We start from the raw sequence: 24,912 nt of genomic DNA on the forward strand, positions 1-24,912 counted from the left end.
TAAATGCCAAACCCTGAATGATTTTCTCCTTTACCCACCCTCTATCCCTTTGCGTTCGCCCTAATTTAATTTCCCGCGGTTTTTGTTTTGCTCGAGGCGCTCCTACATACACCCACACGCACACACTCACATCCACACACACTTAACACGACACCCGTGCCATTAACACGGGTAAGAAAAGCGCTAAGACAAGAATTAAGATATTATAATATACATCGTATATTATAATTGTGTATATCAGTCAGGTCCTTCCATACCGAGGTGAGTTGCGCGTTTGTTTTTGTGAAAGGACAGCGATGACCAGCGGAAATCAACTTGCTCAAATCATCTTTGGATCAAAAGTGTACGGCACATCGATCGCGATGGGATGGTCTGCATTTTCAGACTGAGTAACATTGTAAACAATGCTGGAAGTGAGAACTTGGTTAAAGGTTCGTTTTCGGACAAGTGCTTTGTAATCATGGTGTTTGACGGTTAGTTTGCTGTTAACTTTAGCTGGCGTTGAATGTGATTTCTTTCTTCACTTCTTTTCAGGAATAGTCGGGTACTAAAATGGCAGCTTCATTTTTTAAGAACAAAATTTGCTTACGATGAACTGGACCTCACATGCCGAACTCCAGCTTTTCTTGTAGTAGTCAAATAGGTTTTCTTGATCAAGCATTGGAAAAGTATCTATTTCAAACTTTGCTACGATCATGAAACTGCACGAAGTCGTAAACAACACGATGTAAAAATTTAATTTGTTATGTAATGAACTTGTTAGAAAGTTCTCGAATTGCACTCGAACTGACTTGTCATACTTAGTGACACGACAATTACTTCTTCTGGCCTATGTTGCTCGCTTGTGCTTTTTGCTCGTGGATGACGTCATCCATGAAGCGGTCGGATGGTGCTCACTCACTCACTCCATTCTAATTAAGGTCATTCCACTGAAAGAGAACCTGCAGATTTTTGTCAAACTTTGACTATTGACTGTTTATATTACAGGAAATTAAATTTTGAAATAAAAATGAGGGGTCCCCACGTTCGTTAGGAGTAGCAGCACCTTGCTTGTACCCAAATATAAATCGTTATAGTAGCACCATGATTATAGTCACGATTGCTTGCTAAATTCACGTTTCCGACGATATGTTTCTTGTTCTACACTGAGAATTGGTCCATATTTATTTTACATAGAGAAATTTATCACTCAATTCGAAACAACAGAAAAAAATGATAGGTCACCGCACTCGTTTTCAAGGAAATGACGATTTGCCTGTATGATGAGGTCCAGCCGTAAAGAATCAAAGGCTCCCTGAGCCAGCTCATGGATGGATAGTTGACTTTTGCCTCTGTGGCAAAACGAGTCTTTGTGCAAAACCATTCGAATGAAAATGCACGTCACCTGTACGTTCATTCTCTTGAAATTCAAGTCATTTTCATGTACAATGTCTTGCACGAGCATTCGTTCTAAAAAAGAGGCAAACAGCAACTTCGAAGTGAAATTAAAGTCTGCATATGAGCCAAGTGGCCCATCAGGTCAGCACTTATCCCGGTTTCTGTAGCATGAAGCGACTAGGAGTATTTCTACTACCCCGGATGGGATGCTAGTCCATCGCAGGGTTACCCTGCAATATTAAATTTGCCAGTTCTTATTTATACACCTGAGTGGAAAGAGGCACTGTGGAGTTAAGTGTCTTTCTCAAGAACACAATAAAATGTTCCCAGCCAGGGCTTGAACCCAGACTGTTTGAAATAGAAAAGAAATATAAAATTCAAATAACAGGTTGTTAACAGAGACAGCTTAAAAATTTTAAAACGGATAATAATTAATTTTGATTGGAACTGGAACATTGATATCATACTAACTTGTACATGACGTAGTGTCAAAGAACAACAACAGTCTGTTTCAAAATGAAATCATTAAATGAGAGTTCACCATATTTGCCAGTCAGTCCAAAATTGACAATATAATTATGTATATGAGTCAGTAGTGCATTTTGGGTCAAGGTAAATTGGTTATGGTCCTTGTTCAGTTAACATTATGAAACAGCTGTATAACAGTGATTACTATTATGCAAAAATTACAATACATGATTTTGAAATTTATTTTGGACTTCAACTTGAGAATGCCAAGACTGCCAAGATTATTTTGCCCAATTTCACTTAAGTGAGACATGGATATTGGCAAAATCTTGTTTATTTTAAGCTTAGTCAAACATAAACAATTTGATTGTAGCTTGTGGGTAAACAGGAAATCTACAGAAAAAAATAAGTATTTCCTTCAATATTATAAGAATGATTTCAGACAGTTTTGTTTCAATCATGAACCTGTCAAAGTGAAGGGAATGTTTTTATTTACAATTTATAAGGTTTTTTTCTATAGAACTATGTCCATGGAGAGGAGGAAGGGAAGTAACAAAGTTCTATACAAGGAGGCTCTGGCCCAAGGTCAAAGACCTATCCATTTTACAGTGTTTTTAATAGGAAAGGCTTTCCTGTCATATACATGTGGCTTCTAGCCTGAAACCCCTTTCACAAACCTAATGTGGCCCACTAGATCTTATTTCTGGGATAAATAATCAATTAATGTTTGAAATCACTGTCCTGTTAAGTCTTATAATACCTCCAGCCTGAAAAAAAGTGCACCTTTAGTCAACTGTAGGAAGAAGTCCCCCAGCTTGGTGCAATACAATAATAAGGGCACTACATATTGTAGTACATGCAAATAAAATAACAATAATTTTCTTTCTTGGAAACAAACGGCGTGGTATTTTATTCCTATATATCTTGGTAATTGTTTGTGCTAGTATCACTAGCAATGCACTAATATTCAAAAGGATTGCAGATATGTCTCTGCTGATAGATTTTTGCAACGATTACAGAACATACTTATGTTAACAAGTATCAAGCATTCTCTTCTCCATAATTCAAGTTTTGATGTCAATTTGTTTAAATCTCTCATTTCTAGGAGCAAAAAAAAATAAAAATAAAAAAAATACTCTACATCACCAGCCACCATGCGTCCGGCTTTTTGACACAACTGGACAGCATATTTTTCTCGCAAAAAAATAGATCTACACAGTCTCTTGGACTTAATTTGTTCATCCATCACTAAAATATTGCAGTGTATATTTACTCAATCGTACATGTAGGTTGCCTTGCATATCATCCGTGAAGGAATTTTCACTCTGGTCGAACTGCATGCAATACAAAAGAAATGTAGTGTGAACGACAACAAAACTAAAAGATAAGGCAATTCGAATTTTTTTCTCCTAAGTATTTAAAAACAAACTTACAAATTTCGAGCTTGCAATACTAACAGAGGCAGAATTTCAATGTGTGCGTACAAAATAAAACAATAAAGAAACAATGAAACCAAAACCTAACAAGAATTTAAGCTTACCTTAGACTACAGAACGAGAGAAGACGCGTGGAAACCATCAAATTCTCTTGCCAAGAAAAAACCTAATCACAATCTCACTTTCTGCCTTTGTCTTCCCGGGTGTCTTGTATCAATTCTTTGACCTCACCGACCGTGTTGTTGTGAACGATACATTGCCACAGTCATAAATACCTCTAACAACTTTCATCTAGGTGTGAGCAAAAGCCGATGGGCAAAAAACAACATATTTACGAAAGAAAATCACATGAAACCAAAATGTCCGACTTCAATCTTTGAGGTGTTCGACAAACTCGTATCCAGGCTCTCGATTTATCCAACAAAAATGTACGCCTTTCTAGTCCCCCCTCGTCAAAGAACCTTCTCGAAGACGACTGAACTCTTGGACAAAAACAATACTTAGTAGGGGAGGCAGGAGAAAATTGTTTAATCCAGGTTTAATGAATAAATTAATTAGAATGGAGTGAGTGAATGAGCGCCATCCGACTGCCTGCTAAGCTCATGGACGTTATTACATAACATCCATGAGCAAAAAGCCACCATTTTTTAATGCGCGCGCGCTAATCACGTGTGAAATTATACGCAATAGGAATGCGACAATTTTCTCCTACCTCCCCTGCTAAGTCTTGTTTGTGTCCAAGAGTGTTCGATCGTCAGGATTGTCGGGATGGTTTTTTTGACGAGGGCCAGGAGGACTAGAAAGGCGTATATTTTTGACCGATAAATCGAGAGCCTGGGTACGAGTTTTTCGAGCACCTCGAAGATATTGAAGTCGGCCATTTTGGTTTCAGGTGATTTTCTTTCGTAAAAAGTGAGATCGTGATTAGCTTTTTTTTCTTAGCAAGAGAATATGATGGTTTCCACTCGCTTTCTCTCCTTGTGGAGTCCAAGGTAGGCTTAAATTCTTGTTAAATTTTGGTTTCATGGTTTCTTTATTGTTTTATTTTGTATACACACATTGAAATTCTGCCTGTGTCAGTATCGCAAGTTCCGAAATTTGTAAGCTTGTTTTTAAATACTTAGGGGAAAAAATTTCGAGTTGCCTTACCTTTTAGTTTTTTTATCGTTCACACTAGATTTTTTTGTATTGCATGCAGTTCGACCAGAGTGGACATTTCTTCACAGATGATATGCAAGTCAACCTACATATACGATTGAGTAAATGTACACTGAAATATTTTAGTGATGGCTGGAAGTCCAAGAGACTGTGTAGATCTATTTTTTTCGAGAAAGATACACTGTAAAATTGTGTCAAACATAAGCCGGACGCATGGTGGCTGGTGACTTAGGGTGTTTTTTTTTTTTTTTGCTCCTAGAAATGAGAGATTTAAACAAGTTGAAATCCAAACTTGAATTATGGAGAAGAGAATGCTTGATACTTGTCAATATGAGTATGTTCTGTAATCATTGCAAAAAATCTATTAGAAGAGACACATCTGCAATCCTTTTGAATATTTGTACTGTATTTGTAGTGAGATTAGCACAAACAATTATTAAGATATATATAGGAATAAAATACCATGATTTTTGTTTCCAAGAAGGAAAATAATTGTTATTTTACTTGCACACACTACAATATGTAGTACCCTTATTATTGTATTGCACCAAGCTGGGAGACTTCTCCCTATAGTTGACCAAAGGTGCACTTTTTTTGGGCCGCAGAACAGACTGTTGTTATTCTTTGACACTACATCAAGTACAAGTTAATATAATGACAATGTTCCAATTCCACAGTGCTCGAAATTAAAAAACAATCCAGGTTGTCCCTATTTCAGAAGTCGGGCAACCAAACCCATGAATTTGGTTGCCCTGATGAATCCTTGGTTGCCCATTAGAAAAACCTACACATTTACCAGTAAGTGCACTACTCAAAAACACATCCATATTTGTCTCCTTAGTAACGAAATAAAGAATTTGAGAACAATTATTGTAACAATCCTACCTTTATTTACATGTCATGTAGAATCACATGGCGGTCAAGCTTGAACTAATCCCATAGTTCCTAGTGTACACCAATGGTTTTCGCAGAAGTCTGGGTTTGAGTTGTGGCAGATTCAAAATGGCGTCTTTGATCTTGAGCGCCACCAGACATGAAACTTTGTGTTTCTCTTACATTTTCGTACCTGGCAATGTTTTATAAATTTTACAGATGTCCAAAACACAGGAAAACGCTTGGCTGAGGCAAATTAATTATTATTAACTTCACACTATGGGACATTGACAATACAAAAGCGTTACGTAAGTCGGGTGCTGTTTATGATGAATTTATTTTCTATTTTTAGCAGGGTTGTCCATTGATTTTTCCTTGATTAACCAGCTTATTGATTTTGTAAAAAATTGGTTGCCCGGTAGACTTTTTGGTTGTCTCGGACTACCAGACAACCGCTAATTTCGAGCACTGATTCCAACCAAAACTAATTATTATCCATTTTAAAATATATAAGCAGTCTGTGTAAACAACCTGTCATTTAATTTTTGTATTTCTTTTCAAATTCGAGCAGTCTGGGCTCAAGCCCTTGCTGAGAATATTGTATTGTGTTCTTGGGCGAGACACTCTACTCTCACAGTGCTACTTTCCACTCAGGTGTATAAATAGGTACTGGCAAATTTAATGTTGCCGGGTTAACCTCGCAATGGACAAGCATCCCATCCAGGGGGTAGTAGAAATACTCCTAGACGCTATATGCTACAGAAGCCATGATAAGTGTAGGCCTGATGGGCCACGTGGCTCATATGCAGACTTTACTTCCACTTCTGAGTTGCTGTTTGCCTCTTTTAGAACGAATGCTTGTGCAAAACATTTCACATGAAGATGAGTTGATTTTCATGAAAATGAACGTACAGGTGACATACATTTTCATCCAAATAGTTTTGCACAAAGACTCGTTTTGCCATAGAGGCAAAGTCAACTATTCATCCATGAGCTGGCTCAGGGAGCCTTTGATTTTAACTGTCTTTTATTCGTACCTGGGAATATATCAACACCGTGTTCCAAAGTTGGAGGCTTGTTTGTGAACGAAATTTTATTTTTGTCCAGGAGAACATGTTTCATTTCCTGTATGACATTTTCTTATTATTGTTATTATTAAAACTCAAGTGCAACACATTGTGTAGTCCTCTGTGAACAGACCTTATTGGCAAAAGACAATGTGAATTGATAGGCCGTCAGGACACAAGTTTTGCCACATGCATTGTTGAATTTCTCTGTCACTTTTGCTTAACTATATAAACTATTTTTAAAAATACTGTTGTTTCTAGTATGCTACACAAGCTTTACGTGTTATGTTTATTCTCTTCTAATAAAAGGGAAAGTGCTAAAATTTATTACTCCTTACTTGAAATTTTAGAATTAAGTAATACCTATGAGAGGAAGATGGCACTCTTGGCTCATAAAATTAAAAATGATATAAGAAGTATTCCGACTGCTTTTTCTAGTACTCTTACACCAGTAACGGAAATCCATAACCATAACACCAGATATGCATCAAATCGAAACTTCTATAGAATAACCACATTAACTAGACATGGACAATCAAAATTCCAGTTTTCTGCATCGAAAATATGGGAATTAGTTCCTCTTCATTTAAAAAATCTATCATAAAATTCCTTTAAAAAGCAGTACCTCTTGAACACTCAAAAATAGCTTATAAATTTTTACTTTTCAGTGTAATATCTATGTCTGTAATTTAATGTGTCTGTTTAAAGTGATAATATATCTCTACAATTGATCTGTAATTAAATGATTGTAAATTTGTCTACAGTATAAAGTTATTAGTTGCCGCATCTAATTTCAACATGGCGTTAACCAGCTCGAAAGCCCATGGCTACTCTGGTTATCGCGCACATTCCTGTTTTAAGTTGTTTTCCGGCCGTATTATGTTGTATATAATTTTCTGTAAAACTCCTATGTATTTAGTATTTGTGTTTTACGTAAATGGTGCAAAATAATAAAGAAGTTGAAGCTGAAGTTGAAGTTGTTTAAGCCTCAACTTTTTTTAGTTTAAAGTTTTTGAAACGAAAGGGCTTCTTCATTTCTTTCATTCCCCATTTTAGTAATGGATGTGATACCAGCTGAGAAAGAAATCAAGCTGGTTAGCGAAATGTTCAAACCACAAGATACACGATAAGTGTCCTTTCTTACCGTTAGGTGTTATTTATTGTTGTTAATTCTGACGCAAAGAAAATAAGTAAATTCCTGCATGAAATAAGCAAAAACCAAAGGAAATTCGACAATCAAACGTTCATTTCAGAGCACTTTTTAATTGAGTGGCTGAAGTGATTTCGCCTCTGCTTTGGTTTTGAGTCACTTCTCTTGGTGAACGCCCTATTAAAATTCGCGTCATTTTCTCAACCAGTGGGAAGCCAAATTCAAATGAGTCGTCTCTCGGTCACACGTGATCCTGTGAGATTGGTTCATTGTACTGTTTTACGTAAATGGTGCTGAATTGGTCTGACCAGTTACTTTGGTTTTGGTTTGACGAAACTCAATCAAAACCACTCTACTACTTAATAAGTAGTAAACATTTGAGCGTGTACTACCGGAGATAGCCGAGTGCGACTCTATTTTCTTAAGTGCTTAGCAAACCTCCCAAGAGCAACTATAAATCGATAGTACACGCTGAACCGTTTATCATTTGTTTTATAACATAACCAGAACATTTTGTAAATCTTGTGTTCTTTGGATGCCTCTCGCCCACTAACTTGTCGAGCTGGCTTTCACTTAGGCTTGCGAATCGCTTTGTAGGTGGCTCGGGCAAAATACCCGCTAACGGATTAAAACATATGGCATTTCTAAATCTTTCCATAGAGCTGTGAAGAAATTTAAGCGTAGACTGGTCGGTCGTTATTGCAGTTTGAGGAAACAGGTATTTTTTTCCCGGCGCACGCGTCAGTGTTTTCGTCGTACCTGGGCAAATAGTAATTGACCAATCAGCTCAGAGCGCGCGCTTTTGTTACTTTTATTATGTTATAACTCCTGATGGTCTAAACCAGTGAACAAGAATTCCTCGTTGGCAGTTTTCTTTCCGACTTAAAGATTATACTTCGCTAGAAGGCTGGGTGTGAAGCGGGACACAGTAGTGTCCCACTTCATATTTTTCTTCAACTTAACCATGCATCTTTACCATGGGTATACACTGATAAGTGGCAATAATCAAATTAAACAAACAATATCAAGGTTAAAAATAAGAAAAAAGTCTCTCGGCAGACCAGGAAGAGTTATTCCAGTCGTTCTTCAAATTATTACACAGATCCGACCTTTGGCACTGTCGCTGATTTTCTTTATCGTGTCTCCCCCAGACTCCGTTTCAGCGTCTTTTACTTGCTCTGTCCTTTGTGTTTCTTTTAAAGCGTCTATCTCCTTTTGTTTCACATCAATTTTGTCATTGATTCCCTGGAGACGGTCTTCCAATGCTCCTCGATCCTGCTCACTGGCGATATTTTCACTGAGCTGTGATTCAACAGCTTCCTTTTCTTCTTTCAGGTGTGTAAGATCCTCTGCAAACCCACTGGAGTCTAAAGCTTTCTGAATTCGCCCCTCTAGAACTTCTTGAGAAGCTTTAGTCAAGTTGTGGACAAAGGGACTCTTTCCTTCATTCATTGTGTCGATAACCTAATAATTACAACAAGGAAACCAGGATTTATTTAATTTGCTAATTTGCCAAGAGTGGCAAATTTGACTAATTTGCCAAGAGTGTTGCAGTTCTTTTATTATGAAATGTAAAAGGAATAGTTAAGGAAATATCATTCATCGCCTAGCAATCAGGCCTAACCAATTTAATGCGCATGGGTTGACAGTGAAGTACCGTTCCCACGCCTTATTTCTTCCAAAATAGATGCATTGTTAGAAGTATGTGAAGTGATAGAGGAACTCCGCGCGCCGACAGCGAGCAGGGGGCGCCCCAAAGGTAAGGGAAATTAAGACCCATGAAGGTGAGAAATTTTGGTTAGGTTATGACGTCACTTCCGTCAGACCGTCCGTTCGTACGTCCGCCCCCTCCTGTAAGCCAAGCGCGAAATGCCATACCCAAGTTTGTGAAGTTGTGTTGCTGCCCGCGTTTGTTTGCTGGGAAGTTACATTGCGAACCGGCTGCGTTCAAGGAAAACAAAACGAAATTTTGAAGGCAACAAAACCCAAAGGCAATTTATGACCACCAGCGGGAGAAAGAGCGAGACGACTACCAGCGGCGGAGAGGCAAATGGACTCTTAAATAGGCAGCACATCATAAATACGTTTATAGCAAATACCAGCCCAATCTTGAGGTGAAATTGTTTTACTCCGATCCGGCTGGAACGACGAAACGTTGGATTTTTCCTCTTAAAGTGAACTTTACGTTCATTTGACGTTGGAAACTGAACGAAAAAGTCAGCAATGAAGTAAAAGGACTGATTATTCTCCAAAGAGGCAAGTATTCGTGATTTTGTTGACAAACTTTGCTGGTTTGCTGTTTTGCAAGATGTTGTTTTTCTTGCGCAGTGTTGGCACGCCGTTTAACTTAATACTGCTACTGTTCAGAGAAGTCTTTTGAGCTGAGTTCTTCGTTCATTGTTCATTATTTTCCTTAGAGTTTTATTTCCTAATCTTGTCTCATACGTCTCTTTTTGTAGCATTTATTTGTGACAATTTTGATAGAGAACAAACGCAAATATTAAAAACAATAGAACATAACGGCAAATAGTAAGATGTGTGCGCATTTTTCAGTTAAACTCTTTTCAAACAACGATCGCTAAAGGGAATGTAAAATTAAAGTGCGAATTCATTTTCATCAAAACAAAACTTACCCAGAACATTTTTGCTTTTGTTTCTGCGAATTTTTCAAAGGACATCGTTTAGTTTATTTCCGTACTACTTGCTATGATATATCACAGTTTGTTTGATTATTATTATTATTTTTCATTTATAACCCCAAGATATAGTTGGAATCGGGCAGAAATTTCTTATCTCTGACCACGGTCAAGGTAACCGAAATTTGCGGGAAAATCTTGAAGTGAAACCATTTAACTCCGATCCGGCACTGCGAAACAGATTTTTCCTCTTGAAGTGAAACTTTTTGCTCACCAAACGTTGAAAAACGAACGTAAAAGTCAGCACTGCATTAAAGCGAATGGTTATTCTCCAACAGGCGAGTATTCATGTGATTTTGTCGACAAAACTCTGCTGCTTTGCAGTTAAATTGCAAGATATTTGTTTTCCGTGCAGTGTTTACACGCTGTTTAATTAACTTAAGCTTAATACTGCCAACTTCAGAGCAGTCTTTTAAGTTCAGTTTTTCGGTCCGTGTTCGTTCTTTACTTTGAAGTTTATTTCTAATCTCGTCCCATTTTGCTTTATATGACAAAATTTGATTCTCGGCTAAAATAGTCAAACAGACGCCTCGTAGCACTATATCGAACAAACACAAATACTTAAAACAATACGATACGAAGGATGCGAGTAAGCTGGGTGGGAGTTTTTCATTGAAAGCCGTTTTAAATAACTTCCGCTTAAAGCGATTGCGAAATTAAAGAATTTTTGTTTTGTCCACTTTCTGTCGTAGACAAATACCAGTTGATGCTCTTGTCTGCTGCAATAGCAAACGCTCTTTTATTTTGAATATTGAATATTTTAAACAATGTTTTTCGTCAAAGTGATGCACGTTAAGGGGAAGACTCGGACTTGTTGATACAATGCAAGAAATATTATCACCATCATTTGATATGTCTCAGTTTGCTCTTGAAGAGTTTATTTTCGTGACACACCGATAGTAGTCAAGCGAGAGTAGTTGATGGATTTATTATTTTTGTTTCGCAAATTCTTGTTTTGCAGTCTACAACTCTAGAAAATGTTGGTATTGGGCACTACCAGTGAATCGACAAAATTAAATGAAGAACCCAAGAAAAAGCAGCCATGAGCAGGTGTTTCTTGAGGGAATACAAGGCCGAAACAGCAATCTTAACAATTATCTATCATACTGGGGCTCACACCTTAATTTGGTATATCAAGGGGTAATGTCCAATTCCAATGTGAACAAGACATTTATTTTACTGACTATAATATAGTGAACATTGACGTGGTACTCTGGTCTAGCAACATTCCGCAAGTCTATGGAATGATAGTTGCGTTATGACACATTATTTGTATACATTAACGTTTACCTCAATAAGTTTGCACAGCTGTATTTTAAATGCCTCTGGATTCTCGTCTTCCTTCAGGCAGTTGTCGAACAGCACCACTCGATCCTTTATCTCAGCGAGAAACTTTAGAACCCAAGGTGGCAGTTTGGATATCCAGGTTTTAATCCATTCGTCCAGGCTTACCCCTTTCTCTTTAGCATGATGTGCGGCCTGGTCGCCCCACGTGAGAATAAGAATCATGTACTCTTTGGATTCGTTCCCCAGAAAGGTTTGAAGAAGATTCAACGCTTGCTCATCTTCGTTTGTGAATCTGGCTCCATACTTCACCACTAATACGATTGCATCAAAACCTTGCGGTGCCATCCCAAAAACCTTGCACAATTCTCTCAAAATTAAGTCTTGGGCTTTTCGGTGGTCGCTTTGAAATACCTTGCCCTTTAAAATATTTACCCCTTTCATACGTTGTACTGAAGAGGTATCTAAAACACCCGGAGTGTCTATTACATTCATGTCCCGCTCTCCCGTTCTGCTGCCGTACCAGCATTTCTTGGTGACTGATGAAGCGTCTGGGGATGATTGAAAGTGAGTTCTCCCAATGATTCTGTTCCCTGTTGCACTTTTTCCGTTGCCAGTCTTTCCCAGGAGAACTACAGTGAGTTCTTTTCCACTAGGTAGCTGGAAGATAATAAAATAGATAAAGGTTTTTGCGGCTAGTTGCCTATAAGTCTAGGTTATTGCTTAAGTTAAGGGCTTCTTGGCACACCTAATAATTCATTTACTCATAAAATTCAGTACCAATTCATGAAGAATTAAGCCAATTCAAAAATGCAATTTGAGTCACCTGAATATCACTGTAAAACCAATACAAATAAGTATTCTGTATCAATTTGATACAGAATACTAATTAGCTTATTACTATTCTGTATGAACTTCATACAGAATACTAATAGATTTATTAACATTCTGTATCAGCTGACACAAAAAACCAAAACCTCCGCATTAAAGCAAAACAATGTCTTTACACTTCATTTTGCACTATTTCTTGTATTTCAGGGAGTAGTCTCTTGCAACCAAGCCGCTTCTTCGTCTGTCTTTTTCGGCCTTCGAAAACAAGATCCTCCCAAGTTCCCAATCACTAGCGAATGAGTTTAGCATTCCCTACTCATCATCATCCCATGCGAATTTCTTTGGGAGGGCAAATGAAAGCGTGCTTTTCATTTCATAAGTACAATGCAATATTCGCACCCGTGTTGTACTGGATATAAAATGTCTCGCCTTCGGCTCGACATTGTATATCCAGTACAATACGGTCGCTCATGTTATATTTAGTACATAGTAACTTAGCTTTTCTAATGAAATGTACAGTTTTAAGGTTTGGTATAACTTAAAAAGGGTGATGCAGTTTTATATATGTTTTATATTTTAGTTTTCTTTTACATCTTTATCATCTCGCTGATTTCAGCCTGATTAAGAGCTTATAGATAAAAAAATATATATACATGTATACTTGCCTTGATGTTTGTTGATGGTATCTGTAAATGTAACAAATTATAAAAGTTGAGCTTTGGACAAAAGGGTTATAGAACTGAAGGGCTAGAACTAGAACAGGTGCAAAGATTAAAAATAAGCACAAGCATCTTTGCATATATTACAAGCAAAGGACATAGGACGGCGTATTGCGTTTTTAAATATTATCTAGGTGGTCAATGTGGATCGCTCCGGACAAATTCTCGTCAATATAAGTACATAAAGATCTGGTGGCTTTAACTTCTTTATCGCATAAAAAGTCAATTTGATTCTTAGGGGAAACGTTAGTTGTGCATCTTTTTTCCAAAGGAAACTAGTAAAATCTTAGTCTTAATCATATTTAAGCACAACTTATTGGCAGGGAGCCATTGCTCAATTCTTTCTAATTCATTTTTAAATCTATTTTGTAAATCAAGAAAACAGTATGGCGAGTTATTTCTAAATCTGAATCAGTCATCGACAAGCATGCGGAGATCATTTATGTAAATAAGCAAAATTAAGAGCAAAGGCCGTAACATTGGTCCTGGGGGCACACCACAAGAAATATGCTTTGCCTTTGAGGGAAAACTTACTAACTTCACAACTTTGTTGCCGACTAGTGGGGCATAATATAAACAATGAATAGGGAATGTAATCGCTTAAAATATTGAGATCAGTTAAAGAGCTGGGAGTATAACCGACTCAAGTACATAGTAGATCGGGTTTTGCTGCTCTAGTTCCGATCGATTTTCCGAAGTTTTTGCATCTGACCTTGAATTCCTTCAAGAAAAGTTCCTCAAACGTTTCATCCGCTACCTCGCGCTTCGTTTTGGGATAAGTAAAACGGAAATAATGATTACTTACAGCCATCGGTTTTTATTGGAAACGAAGCGCAAATTTGCAGATAAAACAATAAAGCAACGTTTCCTGAACGAGTCAAGGCTACAGGCAAAAACTCTAACTGATCTGTGTTAAAACAACAAAGCTCAGTCTGAGATGCTCCTAGCCCTTCAATTGTATCAAGAGCCTTGGAAAAATAAAGGGAGACAACAGCGGTGACAAGCGGTTAGCCCCTTGTCAAAGTTGAAAAAACCATTGATTAGAAGCGTGTACTAATGCTTCCGTTGTTGAGTATGTTGGTTGGAAACTTGAATGGTATTTATTCAATAAATTTTACTCGACGATATATGAACATGGTTGACTGCAAATCTTGGCGAGTGAGCTTAAAATCGCCGTCAAAAGCTTATATTTTTTGTCAATTTGTTTTAAAGTTGCCTAATTGTGAAGAGGGAAGACTTTTACCATTTTCCAATCACAGAGAACATGAGCGCTAGAAATTGAGAATTTATTTTTGACTGAGGTTTTGAGGAGACTTAGACATGATCAGATTTCTGGCAAATTGAAATCGATATTATAAGTATGGTAAACAAACTCGCGAAAAGATTTAGTCGTGTTTGGCTGGAATTGGCGAGGGTAGGTTAGCGCCAATGCTGATAAAGTGTCTGTTGAGAAAATCGGCCTTTTTCTTGATCGCTGATATAACATATGTCATCTACCCATGCAGATTTCCTAAATGGAAGCAGGTTTTTGGTTTCCATTGCGTTGAGCGTCTTCCAAATTCCTTTAGGATTGCCACGGTTATCAGAAAAACTAACGTTTGTAGTAAATCTTTCTTTATATCTATCATTTTCTTGGGGCTTTACATCCTGATTATGGCTTGGAATCATTAGATTCGCTAGCTTTTAATTCGCCCTGTCACATTTGATAATAAGCGTCCTTATTTTATTAGGGAGCCAAAGGTTAGCCTTATGATGTACTCTCTTTGCCTTGACAGGGTTGTGTTGATCAGTCATACTTTAATGGGAGCGAGATAGTGCGACTGGAGGGCTCCAGGAACTGAGTGATGGATATACGGGTAAGAGAAACTATTTTGGTAAGCTTTAATTACGAACCATTGACTTCAGTTTGCCTTTCCAGTGTCGTACAAATTTTCCTTCCTCGTCATTTCCGTCCAGCGAGTTCGCGTAAGCCTCTAGACATGTTTCCACTTTTTTTGCATCCAAAGTAGAGATGGCAGCGCGAAACGTACGTAGGGTCTTGGTGATTTCTGAGTTGAATTTTCTCATATCCTGGTCTAAATCTCTCTCAGCATCTTGGTATCTTTGCACGAGATCCTTTGCCTGGCGCAGATCATCATAGCGGCTTTCCACCTCACTGATGTCACATTCTAACGCTCTGACGTTGCGGTCGTGCTTTAGAGCTGGAAAAACGTTTGCTATTGATTGAAGCTCAATCTGTTCAAAAAAGGAAAGTGGAGAAGTAGTACTCTATTGGTTAAAGTGGTAGTCAAAAATTAATATCCGAGAAAAGATCTCGAGTTATAACTATCTGGCCTCGTTGCCCAGGTCCAACGTTGTAAGTTCGTGAATACGATTACACAAAGAGATGCTCAGCCGGTTTTAAGCAGTACTATCAGTTAGACGCTTTGGTATTACCTGAGACGATGGAGTGGAAATCTACCAACTCTTAATACGTTTCCATTTTGTGTCATGGGTTAAATTAGAAAAAACGATAACTTATAATGATAAATCAAATTAAAAAAATAAACAAATACCTGAATGGGGACTCCCTGTCCTTCATTAATTTTTGCTAATCTAGAGGGAAACTCCTGAATGAGTTTCACCAGGTCTTCCAAGTTGGTTGGATTCTTGTCTGGCATGTCTGTAGCATAATACTCGATATTCAAATCGCTGGCATTATCGCACTCGGAAGATAGCTTCTTTAACTGAAACTCTAAACCGGCATTGATTGGTCCTTCAATGCCCAGTCCTCCATCATATTTACCACTTAGTGTCGATCTATAACATCGCAATGAAAATTGTTATGTTAAGGCCCAGCTAAACGATCCAAACCATTTTCAACCAAAATTATGCGAGAAGAACATGTTTGATCGTTGGGCCGCCTCCCTCAGTATCACATAATTTCATGCAAAAATGGTTTCCCATGTCGATTTAGCTCAAACGTTTTCATCCAAAATTTTACCCTAAGAACATATGTTTGATCGTTTAGCCACCACCGAGTGAGAAAAAGCCACCGATCAGAAATGGATCTTGTGTGACGTCGAAGCTAGTCATATCATAACTTCAACAGTAATGCGTAAAAAGCGCAATGTGGGCTCACTTTGTTTAAAGTTTGGTCGAACATTGTGTGTCAGTTTAGCCACCAAACGTTGGAAGAAAATGTTTGGTTAAAGCACACAGTTCAAGTAAACTGGTAAAAGTAAAGCGACGGTGCAGAATGTTTTTCCGTGACAGCTATTCAAACGACTACACCCTGCCACAACTTTTTCCAAACAAATAAGGAGGTAATCAGATACACCGTCATTAAACAGACCAGGATATGATTTTCGATTAACTCATAATGTTTAAGATAAAACTACGTTTGCGGTTTTTCACCTTTGTTTAGAAGACAATGATCTGAATTTGAGGCTCGCTATCATTTCGGCGCCATATGTCACGCTTCTCACATAATGGGTGCCAAGGCTTGTAGCATTTTCCATTTCCTTTCTTACAGTTGCTGATCCATCCATTGTTTTATTCACCTAGAGAAAAACAGTGATTTTATTTATAGTCAAGAAAATATTATCAACAAAAGTGAATGACATAACTTACTAACACCATTTATAACGTCATATCAAGATTTTCCTACTAAAAAGGGAGGATAATTAACAGCCACCCTGCGAAATCGCTAGAAATATCGCCTGATATTAGTAAACAAGGGTGTAAAATCGCCCAAAATTCTGCAAGACTGAGCAGGATAATTGTTATAGTATTCAACATAATGATAAAAAGCGCAGTTTCATGGCAGAAAAGCTGGAGATGGCCTTTAATTCTTGATTTCTCTCTCTGACCGTGCATAGAAGACGAACATTGAGTACACCACGTCCAAGTTTGGCAATGACTAGAACTCACCGTGGTGCATTTCATAACAGCCAAGACCTCTGTCGTTCCCTCTTCGTTATTATTGTTGTTAATGTACTTCCCTGCTCCTTCCACTTTGAAAATGTTCGCTTTGATCTTCAACGAAATATCTCCAGAGATGTTTAGCAAATCTCTGACATCTTCATTTGATTTCACGATTTTGTATCGGAAAGAAAACATGTTTACGTTTTCAGTTTTAATGGGAATGTCAGGATGAAAAATATCCAAGCCTGCTTTATTGTCGTTTGCGTCGTATGACCGACCAATGCACAAATTTGACAACGCCCACGCTGGCACATTCATGTTGGAATCTACAAACTGAAAGCAAATATATGATCACTTAATGTGACTGACAACAGTTTCCCTATTAAAGGTGAATAAACTATTTTGTCTGAGATAAATTGCGATTACATTGATTTAGGCAAGAGTCTTTTTCTTTCTCTTAAGAGATGTATCAGAAATTGAAATTTTTCGATTGATTTAAAAGTAAGCCATATGTGATCATACTGGAACTCCTTTATTCTATTCATTTGTGTTCATAACTTACGCACATGCTGTGTCTCATAAACATGACACCACAAGCTAAATAAACGTTATGGTGACGTATTGAAGCAGAATGGTCTCTCGTTTTTAACAGTTGCTCATTTTTACCGAAACATTCAACACCGGCCGTGACAAAAGGGGAAAACTCTGATCCCCTTCGATTGCGGGTAACTATAACAGAAACTACAATTGACAAAGCCTAATACCGATTGAAGAAGGTTTTTCCAAATAAGGTAAGCGATTAAATAATAGATTTTCTATATAAGGACTGCGGACTCTCGACTTAAGATCCGGTAATACGGGCAACATTTTTCTTCAACTTGTCTCGCAACATTGTTGCATTGCAAGTTGAAACATATTGTTGTACGTTTTACCACGGTTGCGACCAACTTGTCTCGCAGCAAAATACAGTGTTGCAAGTTGAGGCAACATGTTGCGCAAAGTAGACTCGAGTTCTACTTTCTGCAGCAAATTTTAGTTTTGCTGCTCGTATTACCACTGAAACTACAACTTGTCTCGCAACAAATTTGAATTCAACGCTTGTGATTGGCTGTCGCGAAGCGCGGCAAATGAAAAAAACAAAACAAAAAAAAAAAAACAGCGGACGGGGAAGGCGAGCCTGAATTCGAAGTAGACCAATAACTCTCGGAAAGTCATAAATTTGTCCTGTACAAAGACCTCGAGGGCTATCATAGTCTTTGGGACACCTCGTTTGCCTCTATCAAAACAAGCCGGAAAAAAGGCAAAAGGCTTGGAAGAACTGTCGCAAAAATACAACTTTTCGCCTAGCTACCTGAAACGACACTGAGCTTCATACTGAGAGAACTTCGCTGGCACGGAAAATTAAGAAGAAAATGACGGCCAGTAGTCGAAGTGGAACTTTGTTGAAATGCTAAATTATATTAAAGAAGGCGCCATCTTTATTTACACACGATTAAACAATTATAGCTGTAGACTATTTTGCTGCGAGACAAGTTGGTCACAAACGTGGTAATACGCGCAACAGAGGGTTTCAACTTGCAATACAACAACGTTGCGATACAAGTTGAAGAAAAATGTTGCCCGTATTACCGGACCTTTACTGGATCAAAGTAAGCCACTTGCTGTGACAGTTTTGCCTTCCTCTCTTTCTGAGAATTTCAACTTTCGATCAAAAGCGTTTTGTGTTTTTCTTCCCTTCGTTTGTTTCATAGACGGTGCATCAAAACATAGCTGGAAATACCGCAGCTGTTTTCCTGTTCTCTACCACTGAACAAACTTTCGAAATCAGAATTGTGCGCAGAAACCTAACAATATTTTACAACTTTACCAGCAAACATTTAACTCTCGAGCTCTTGATTTCAAGGTTTACGAGTTTTAGTTTTGTAGGTTTCACTGAGCGGCCACTTATTCTTTGAAAGCATACAAATCTATTTGGATAAACTTGAACATTGCTTTTCTAAAATTTCGCACAAGGCACAGAGCAAATATCAATACGCCCGCCCTCCTCATTTTCTGGGAATTTCACTTTCCAAATAAATCGGCTTGTCTTTGTTTGCCTCCTTATTTTCCCCGAATTACAACTCTGCTCCTGACTGTCTCATGCCATTTTTTTTCGTCACAAGCAGGGGACATGCTTCCATCAATACAACGACATAATCTTTTTCTTTTCTGTTAGTTAACCGATAGCATGCATTGCCTGATTCTCTTATGAAAATTTTGTTTAACCTTGATCGAACTCTGTGGAGTTATTTCCTTTAATTTATGGTCATGTTTTCTTTTACTGAAGAAGTTAGGAAGTAACAAAATAACCTTTTAAAAACAGCCCTTAAATTTAGCCATAAATGATTTCAACTCGGAAAAAAAATTAAAGCGACGATTTCTGATCTGAAATTATAATTAGCATGTCAAGAAGTAATTGTTCACAAAGTGTTAAAGAAAATGTTGAGAGGGGCTCAGAGCCACCTTAAAACATCCCAGAATATGGAGGGAAAAATGTGAAAAATATACATCACAAAGTGCGAAACCCTTAGGTCTATGAACTCTTTTCCAGGGGGAATATAATTTCTTTCATTTCCACAAACGAAATATGGTATTGAGATAAGCGTTATAGAACAATTGAGCCTGGTATTCAAATAAGAAGCAGAGCACGTTCTCGGAATTGTTTTTCTCGGAATTGCCTCTGACATTGTCTACATAAGATATCATTTACAAGAAATATAATACGTGAACTAGCCTTCTTTTAGCGAAATATTTTAACTGAAAAAAACTGAAACAAGGCAAACAAAACACTGTCATGCGGTTAGGTAATCAGACCCAAGGAGTGTCAAGCTCGATGTATTGTTTGTGTTACATAACACAGAGAAGTAATACATCAAACACGAGGAAAAGTGTTTCATCCCATTTCCAAACATCGAGAAGTGGTTGAAAAAACGAGGCACAGCAGAGTTTTTTCAAACAAACTTCGAGGAATGAAACACTCACTCTTTCAAATGTTGGATTTAGCTTCCGGTCGCTTCTCAGACTATTGATGATTCTTGGAAAAAAATCGAAGCAAAAGTTCACCCAATGTTATGACAATTAAGATCGCATTTCCAAACCTTCTTCATGGTGATGATTTCCTTTGTTTTCTCATCATGAATTGTAAATGAGTTGGAGAAGTCAATTAAAATGCTAGCAATGCTCATATAGATATTATGACTTACAAAAAAAAAAAAAAAACTAGCGTGATGGAAGGCCTATGACCGATACGCTTCATTACTTGTTTCTGAACATTTGCTTCAAATTATTTGATTGTTCGGGTTCGTTCTCGCAGATTGTCTTACAGCAAAATAAAATAGAAAACTAAAGGAAAGCAATGCACACTGCGTTGTGTCGAGTTCTTGATTTTTTTCCTTTTACATAGTCTGACACCTTTCTCGTGGTGTCGGTTTCACTGAGTTAGCCGACGACTGCAAAAGACAAGACCAGTTTAAGAAAAGCTGGAAACTAAGCGTGAGCAATTTCAGGTTCCCACGATATAATGGATTTCATGTATTATTTTTAAAAACCTTAAGAATTTGTGGTAACAAGTTAGATTGGTCATTTGTCAACTAAAATAATCGAAGAAAGACAGAATCAAGTGCAGTACACATTAATTGAGTCAGAATTTCTGCAAAACTGAGAGCTGATACATACTACGTACGGTTAACTTCACTTCTATTGAAAGTAAGAAACGCACGGATGAAAACCAAGCTGCTCTTAATAGGTTGGATAAAAGAGTGCGAGCCTCAGAATACAAACGAGTCGCACCACATCTTAAATGTCTCTATGCATGGAAACTTTGCAAAGTCCATTACACGTGAAAGTTATTGTAAGAGAGCATACTGTCCGAGCTGTAGTGTCCCGAGGTTATAAACTGCTTAATGGATTAAACCTTTATCTTTTACCCTGACGAGTTTGAGATCCTTTTCGCTCATGGATGTTATGTAACATCCATGAGCTTAGCAGGCAGTCGGATGGCGCTCAGTCACTCACTCCATTCTAATTAATTTATTCATTAAACCTGGATTAAACAATTTTCTCCTACGTCCCCTGCTAAGTATTGTTTTTGTCCAAGAGTTCAGTCGTCTTCGGGAAGGTTCTTTGACGAGGGGGGACTAGAAAGGCGTACAGTGTTGCCCGATAAATTGAGAGCCTGGGTACGAGTTTATCGAACACCTCGAAGATTGAAGTCGGCCATTTTGGGTTCATGTGATTTTCTTTCGTAAATTTGTTGTTTTTCGCCTATCGGCTTTTGCTCACACCTAGATGAAAGCTGGTAGAGGTATTTATGACTGTGGTTATGTATCATTCACAACAGCAAGGTTGGCGAGGTCAAAGAATTGATACAAGACACCCGGGAAGACAAAGCCAGAAAGTGAGATCGTGATTAGCTTTTTTTCTTGGCAAGAGAATTTGATGGTTTCCACTCGCTTTCTCTCGTTGTGTAGTCAAAGGTAAGCGTAAATTCTTGTTAGGTTTTGGTTTCATTGTTTCTTTATTGTTTTATTTTGTACGCACACAATGAAATGCTGCCTGTGTTAGTATCGCAAGTTCGAAATTTGTAAGCTTGTTTTTAAATACTTAGGAGAAAAAAAATTCGAATTGCCTTATCTTTTAGTTTTGTTGTCGTTCACACTACATTTTTTTTTGTATTACATGCAGTTCAACCAGAGTGAAAATTTCTTCACGGATGATATGCAAGGCAACCTACATGTACGATTGAGTAAATATACACTGCAATATTTTAGTGATGGATGAACAAATTAAGGCCAAACCAACTTAATTCAAAAGTTTGATTCAGACGTCGTGCTTTTGCCGTGCCGAACTAAATTCAGGAATTAAGTTCGACAAAAGCACGGCAGAAGCACGGCGTCTGAATCAAACTTTTGAATTAAGTTGGGCAAGCAATTAAGTTCGACAAGCTCTGCCATGCTACATGACTCTGGCACGGCAGCGATTCAAACGTCGTGCTTCTGTCGCGCCAAACTAAATTCATAAATTATGTCAATGTGTTTTGACGAGATTTCGTTACGAGGCTTCAGTAAACCCTGGATTTGATTCGACTCTGGCACGACGTCTGAATCAGAGTTGATTTCCTGCCGTGCTACAGTCGAACCAAATTGCAATTTAGTTCGGCACGGCAGAAGCACGACGTCTGAACTGGGCTTAAGTCCAAGAGACTGTGTAGATCTCTTTTTTTGCGAGAAAGATATGCTGTCCAATTGTGTCAAAAAGCCGGACGCATGGTGGCTGGTGATGTAAAGTTCTTTTTTTGCTCCTAGAAATGAGAGATTTCAACAAATTGACATCAAAACTTGAATTATGGAGAAGAGAATGCTTGATACTTGTCAACATAAGTATGTTCTGTAATCGTTGCAAAAATCTATTAGCAGAGACATATCTGCAATCCTTTTGAATATTACTGCATTGCTAGTGAGACTAGCACAAACAATTACCAAGATATATAGGAATAAAATAACGTGATTTTTGTTTCCAAGAAAGAAAATTATTGTTATTTTATTTGCATGCACTACAATATGTAGTACCCTTATTATTGTATTGCACCGAGCTGGGGGACTTCTTCCTACAGTTGACTAAAGGTGCACTTTTTTTCAGGCTGGAGGTATTGTAAGACTTAACAGGACAGGGATTTCAAATGTTAATTGATTATTTATCCCAGAAATAAGATCTAGTGGGCCACATTAGGTTTGTGAAAGGGGTTTCAGGGTATAAGCTACATGTATATGAAAGGAAAACCTTTCTTGTTAAGAACACTGTAAAATGGATAGGTCTTTGGCCTTGGGCCAGAGCCTCCTTGTATAAAACTTTGTTGCTTCCCTTCCTCCTCTCCATGGACATAGTTCTATAGAAAAAAAAATCTTATAAATTGTAAATAAAAACGTTCCCTTCACTTCAGGTTCATGATTGAAACAAAACTGTCTGAAATCATTCTTATAATATTGAAGGAAATACTTATTTTTTCTATAGATTTCCTGTTTACCTGCAAGCTACAATCAAATTGTTTATGTTTGACTTAGCTTAAAATAAACAAGATTTTGCCAATCTCCATGTCTCACTTAAGTGAAATTAGGCAAAATACTCTTGGCAGTCTTAGCATTCTCAAGTTGAGGTCCAAAATAAATTTCAAAATCATGTATTGTAATTTTTGCATAATAGTAATCACTGTTATACAGCTGTTTCATAATGTTAACTGAACAAGGACCACAAGCAATTTACCTTGACCCAAAATGCACTGCTGACTCATATAAATAATTATATTGTCAATTTTGGACTGACTGGTAAATATGATGAACTCTCATTTAATGATTTCATTTTGAAACAGACTGTTGTTATTCTTTGACACTACATCATGTACAAATTAATATGATAACAATGTTCCAGTTCCAATCAAAATTAATTATTATCCATTTTGAAATTTTTAAGCTGTCTGTGTTAACAACCTGTTATTTGATTTTTGTATTTCTTTTCTATTTCGAGCAGTCTGGGTTCAGGCCCTGGCTGGGAACATTTTATTTTGTTCTTGAGCAAGACACTTAACTCTCACAGTGCCTCTTTCCACTCAGGTGTATAAATACGTACTGGCAAATTTAATATTGCAGGGTAACCCTGCGATGGACTAGCATCCCATCCGGGGGTAGTAGAAATACTCCTAGTCGCTTCATGCTACAGAAACCGGGATAACTGCTGACCTGATGGGCCACTTGGCTCATATGCAGACTCTAATTTCACTTCGGAGTTGCTGTTTGCCTCTTTTTTAGAACGAATGCTCGTGCAAAACATTTTACATGAAAATGACTTGATTTTCAAGAGGATGAACGTACAGGTGACATGCATTTTCATACGAATAGTTATGCACAAAGACTTGTTTTGCCACAAAGAAAAAGTCAACTACTCATCCATGAGCTGGCTCAGGGAGCCTTTGATTCTCTTTGATTGCTGCCATCAATACCCTTTCCTGGTAACGCAGATTCCGAGAAGAAGGTGAAGAGCTTGATTACCCTATTTGAAAATTTCCTAAATCTTTTGATCCCTCTCTCTGAAATAATACATTGGCATGTCTCTTGATGATCAAAGCGTAATTTTTATGATGTTTGTTATCGTGCTTTGTAAACTTTTAGCAGTCTCTTGTTGAAATATGAGATTCCTTAGTGTCCGTCTATGTTATCGCTCACTATAAGCGGGAAGTAATCGGCGAAGCTCTTCAGTCGCCGGTCGAGTTTCGGTTTCATTTGGACTCGCGCCAAAAGAAGAGATTAGTAAGAATTCGGTTAATGGCATCTTAAACAACCAAAATCTTCCATGTAAGATCGCATTTCTTTTAAGAGGTTAAAGAAATGTCTCAGTTGCAATGTTGTTTGCTCGATTGAAAGTTCCATTACAAGACTCTGTTGGCCACGGACAAGAAATGCCCTCTTATATACAGTTCTACACAACCTTTTACGGTGCGAAGATTCAAAAACGTACAAGCTCAGCGTGCATTTTCTTACCTTTTGGTAAAACGTTGCAGCACCAAATGTTCAACTCGTTGAAGTCATTCCTTCGCTCTTCTTTTGATCCGTATTCTCACTGGAGCTGCAGTATGCAAGCTGGGAGTGGCAGCAGGAAGCTACTTACGACAATCCTACAACCTAGCAACGCTGACAAGGAAAACACTTTAAGTGACAAAATCAACCAATGACGGGCGACTTTCTTATCTGGGTATTATTTGTAAATGGTCAACAATTTAATACCTCTTTTCCAGTCCTTTTGAGAGCTACCTTTCTCAAAACGTTCAACCAATTCAGCGCTATACTGAAGTCATTGATCAACTGCGACGACATCGATTCTCGTTGAGTTCAGTCTTTCATCGAGAAAGCTGTCAGGTGA

At 37.8% G+C, this 24,912-nt stretch overlaps 2 protein-coding genes and 2 long non-coding RNA genes across 5 annotated transcripts in view; 2 read left to right on the forward strand and 2 right to left on the reverse strand.

Annotated features, from left to right (window-relative positions):
* Window positions 1-2,722: 2,722 nt before the first annotated feature.
* On the reverse strand, window positions 2,723-3,682 carry LOC149112477 (uncharacterized). The gene is made up of 2 exons (XR_016207516.1): window positions 3,386-3,682; window positions 2,723-3,179 (listed from the first exon to the last, which is right to left on the reverse strand). It is a non-coding gene; the product is annotated as an uncharacterized LOC149112477 (long non-coding RNA).
* Window positions 3,683-4,123: 441 nt separating this feature from the next.
* Window positions 4,124-4,931, forward strand: LOC149112478 (uncharacterized). The gene is made up of 2 exons (XR_016207464.1): window positions 4,124-4,273; window positions 4,480-4,931. It is a non-coding gene; the product is annotated as an uncharacterized LOC149112478 (long non-coding RNA).
* Window positions 4,932-6,379: 1,448 nt separating this feature from the next.
* On the reverse strand, window positions 6,380-24,637 carry LOC110054933 (uncharacterized). The gene is made up of 8 exons (XM_020761310.2): window positions 24,534-24,637; window positions 16,972-17,298; window positions 16,456-16,601; window positions 15,615-15,858; window positions 14,953-15,294; window positions 13,006-13,026; window positions 11,516-12,169; window positions 6,380-8,993 (listed from the first exon to the last, which is right to left on the reverse strand). The coding sequence occupies exons 2-8, from the start codon at window positions 17,281-17,283 to the stop codon at window positions 8,616-8,618; spliced, it is 2,097 nt and encodes a 698-aa protein (XP_020616969.2). The 5' UTR covers window positions 17,284-17,298; window positions 24,534-24,637; the 3' UTR covers window positions 6,380-8,615.
* Window positions 21,206-24,912, forward strand: part of LOC110054934 (uncharacterized) — a 43,227-nt gene continuing 39,520 nt past the window's right edge. The window contains exon 1 of one of the 2 annotated variants that reach the window (XM_089290368.1): window positions 21,206-21,479. The gene's annotated coding sequence lies outside the window, so the exon portion shown is untranslated. Of the gene's footprint in view, window positions 21,480-24,675; window positions 24,909-24,912 lie in introns of those variants that run through there. The other variant, XM_020761311.2, reaches the window with a different exon arrangement.

This window comes from Orbicella faveolata, unplaced genomic scaffold (assembly GCF_042242905.1).
Source record: "Orbicella faveolata isolate gen_17 unplaced genomic scaffold, um_ofav_v1 contig_2, whole genome shotgun sequence".
In the NCBI taxonomy this organism is placed as follows: domain Eukaryota; kingdom Metazoa; phylum Cnidaria; class Anthozoa; order Scleractinia; family Merulinidae; genus Orbicella; species Orbicella faveolata.

What these genes read in the sequence shown, in the direction of transcription:
- LOC110054933 (XM_020761310.2), bottom strand. Translation starts at nt 17,283, where the DNA reads ATGAATGTGCCAGCGTGGGCGTTGTCAAATTTGTGCATTGGTCGGTCA. An exon ending in TCATTGTCTTCTAAACAAAG is followed by an intron (nt 15,859 to 16,455) that starts GTGAAAAACCGC and finishes GCGATGTTATAG; the next exon opens with ATCGACACTAAGTGGTAAAT. An exon ending in AAGGCAAACTGAAGTCAATG is followed by an intron (nt 13,027 to 14,952) that starts GTTCGTAATTAA and finishes TTACATTTACAG; the next exon opens with ATACCATCAACAAACATCAA.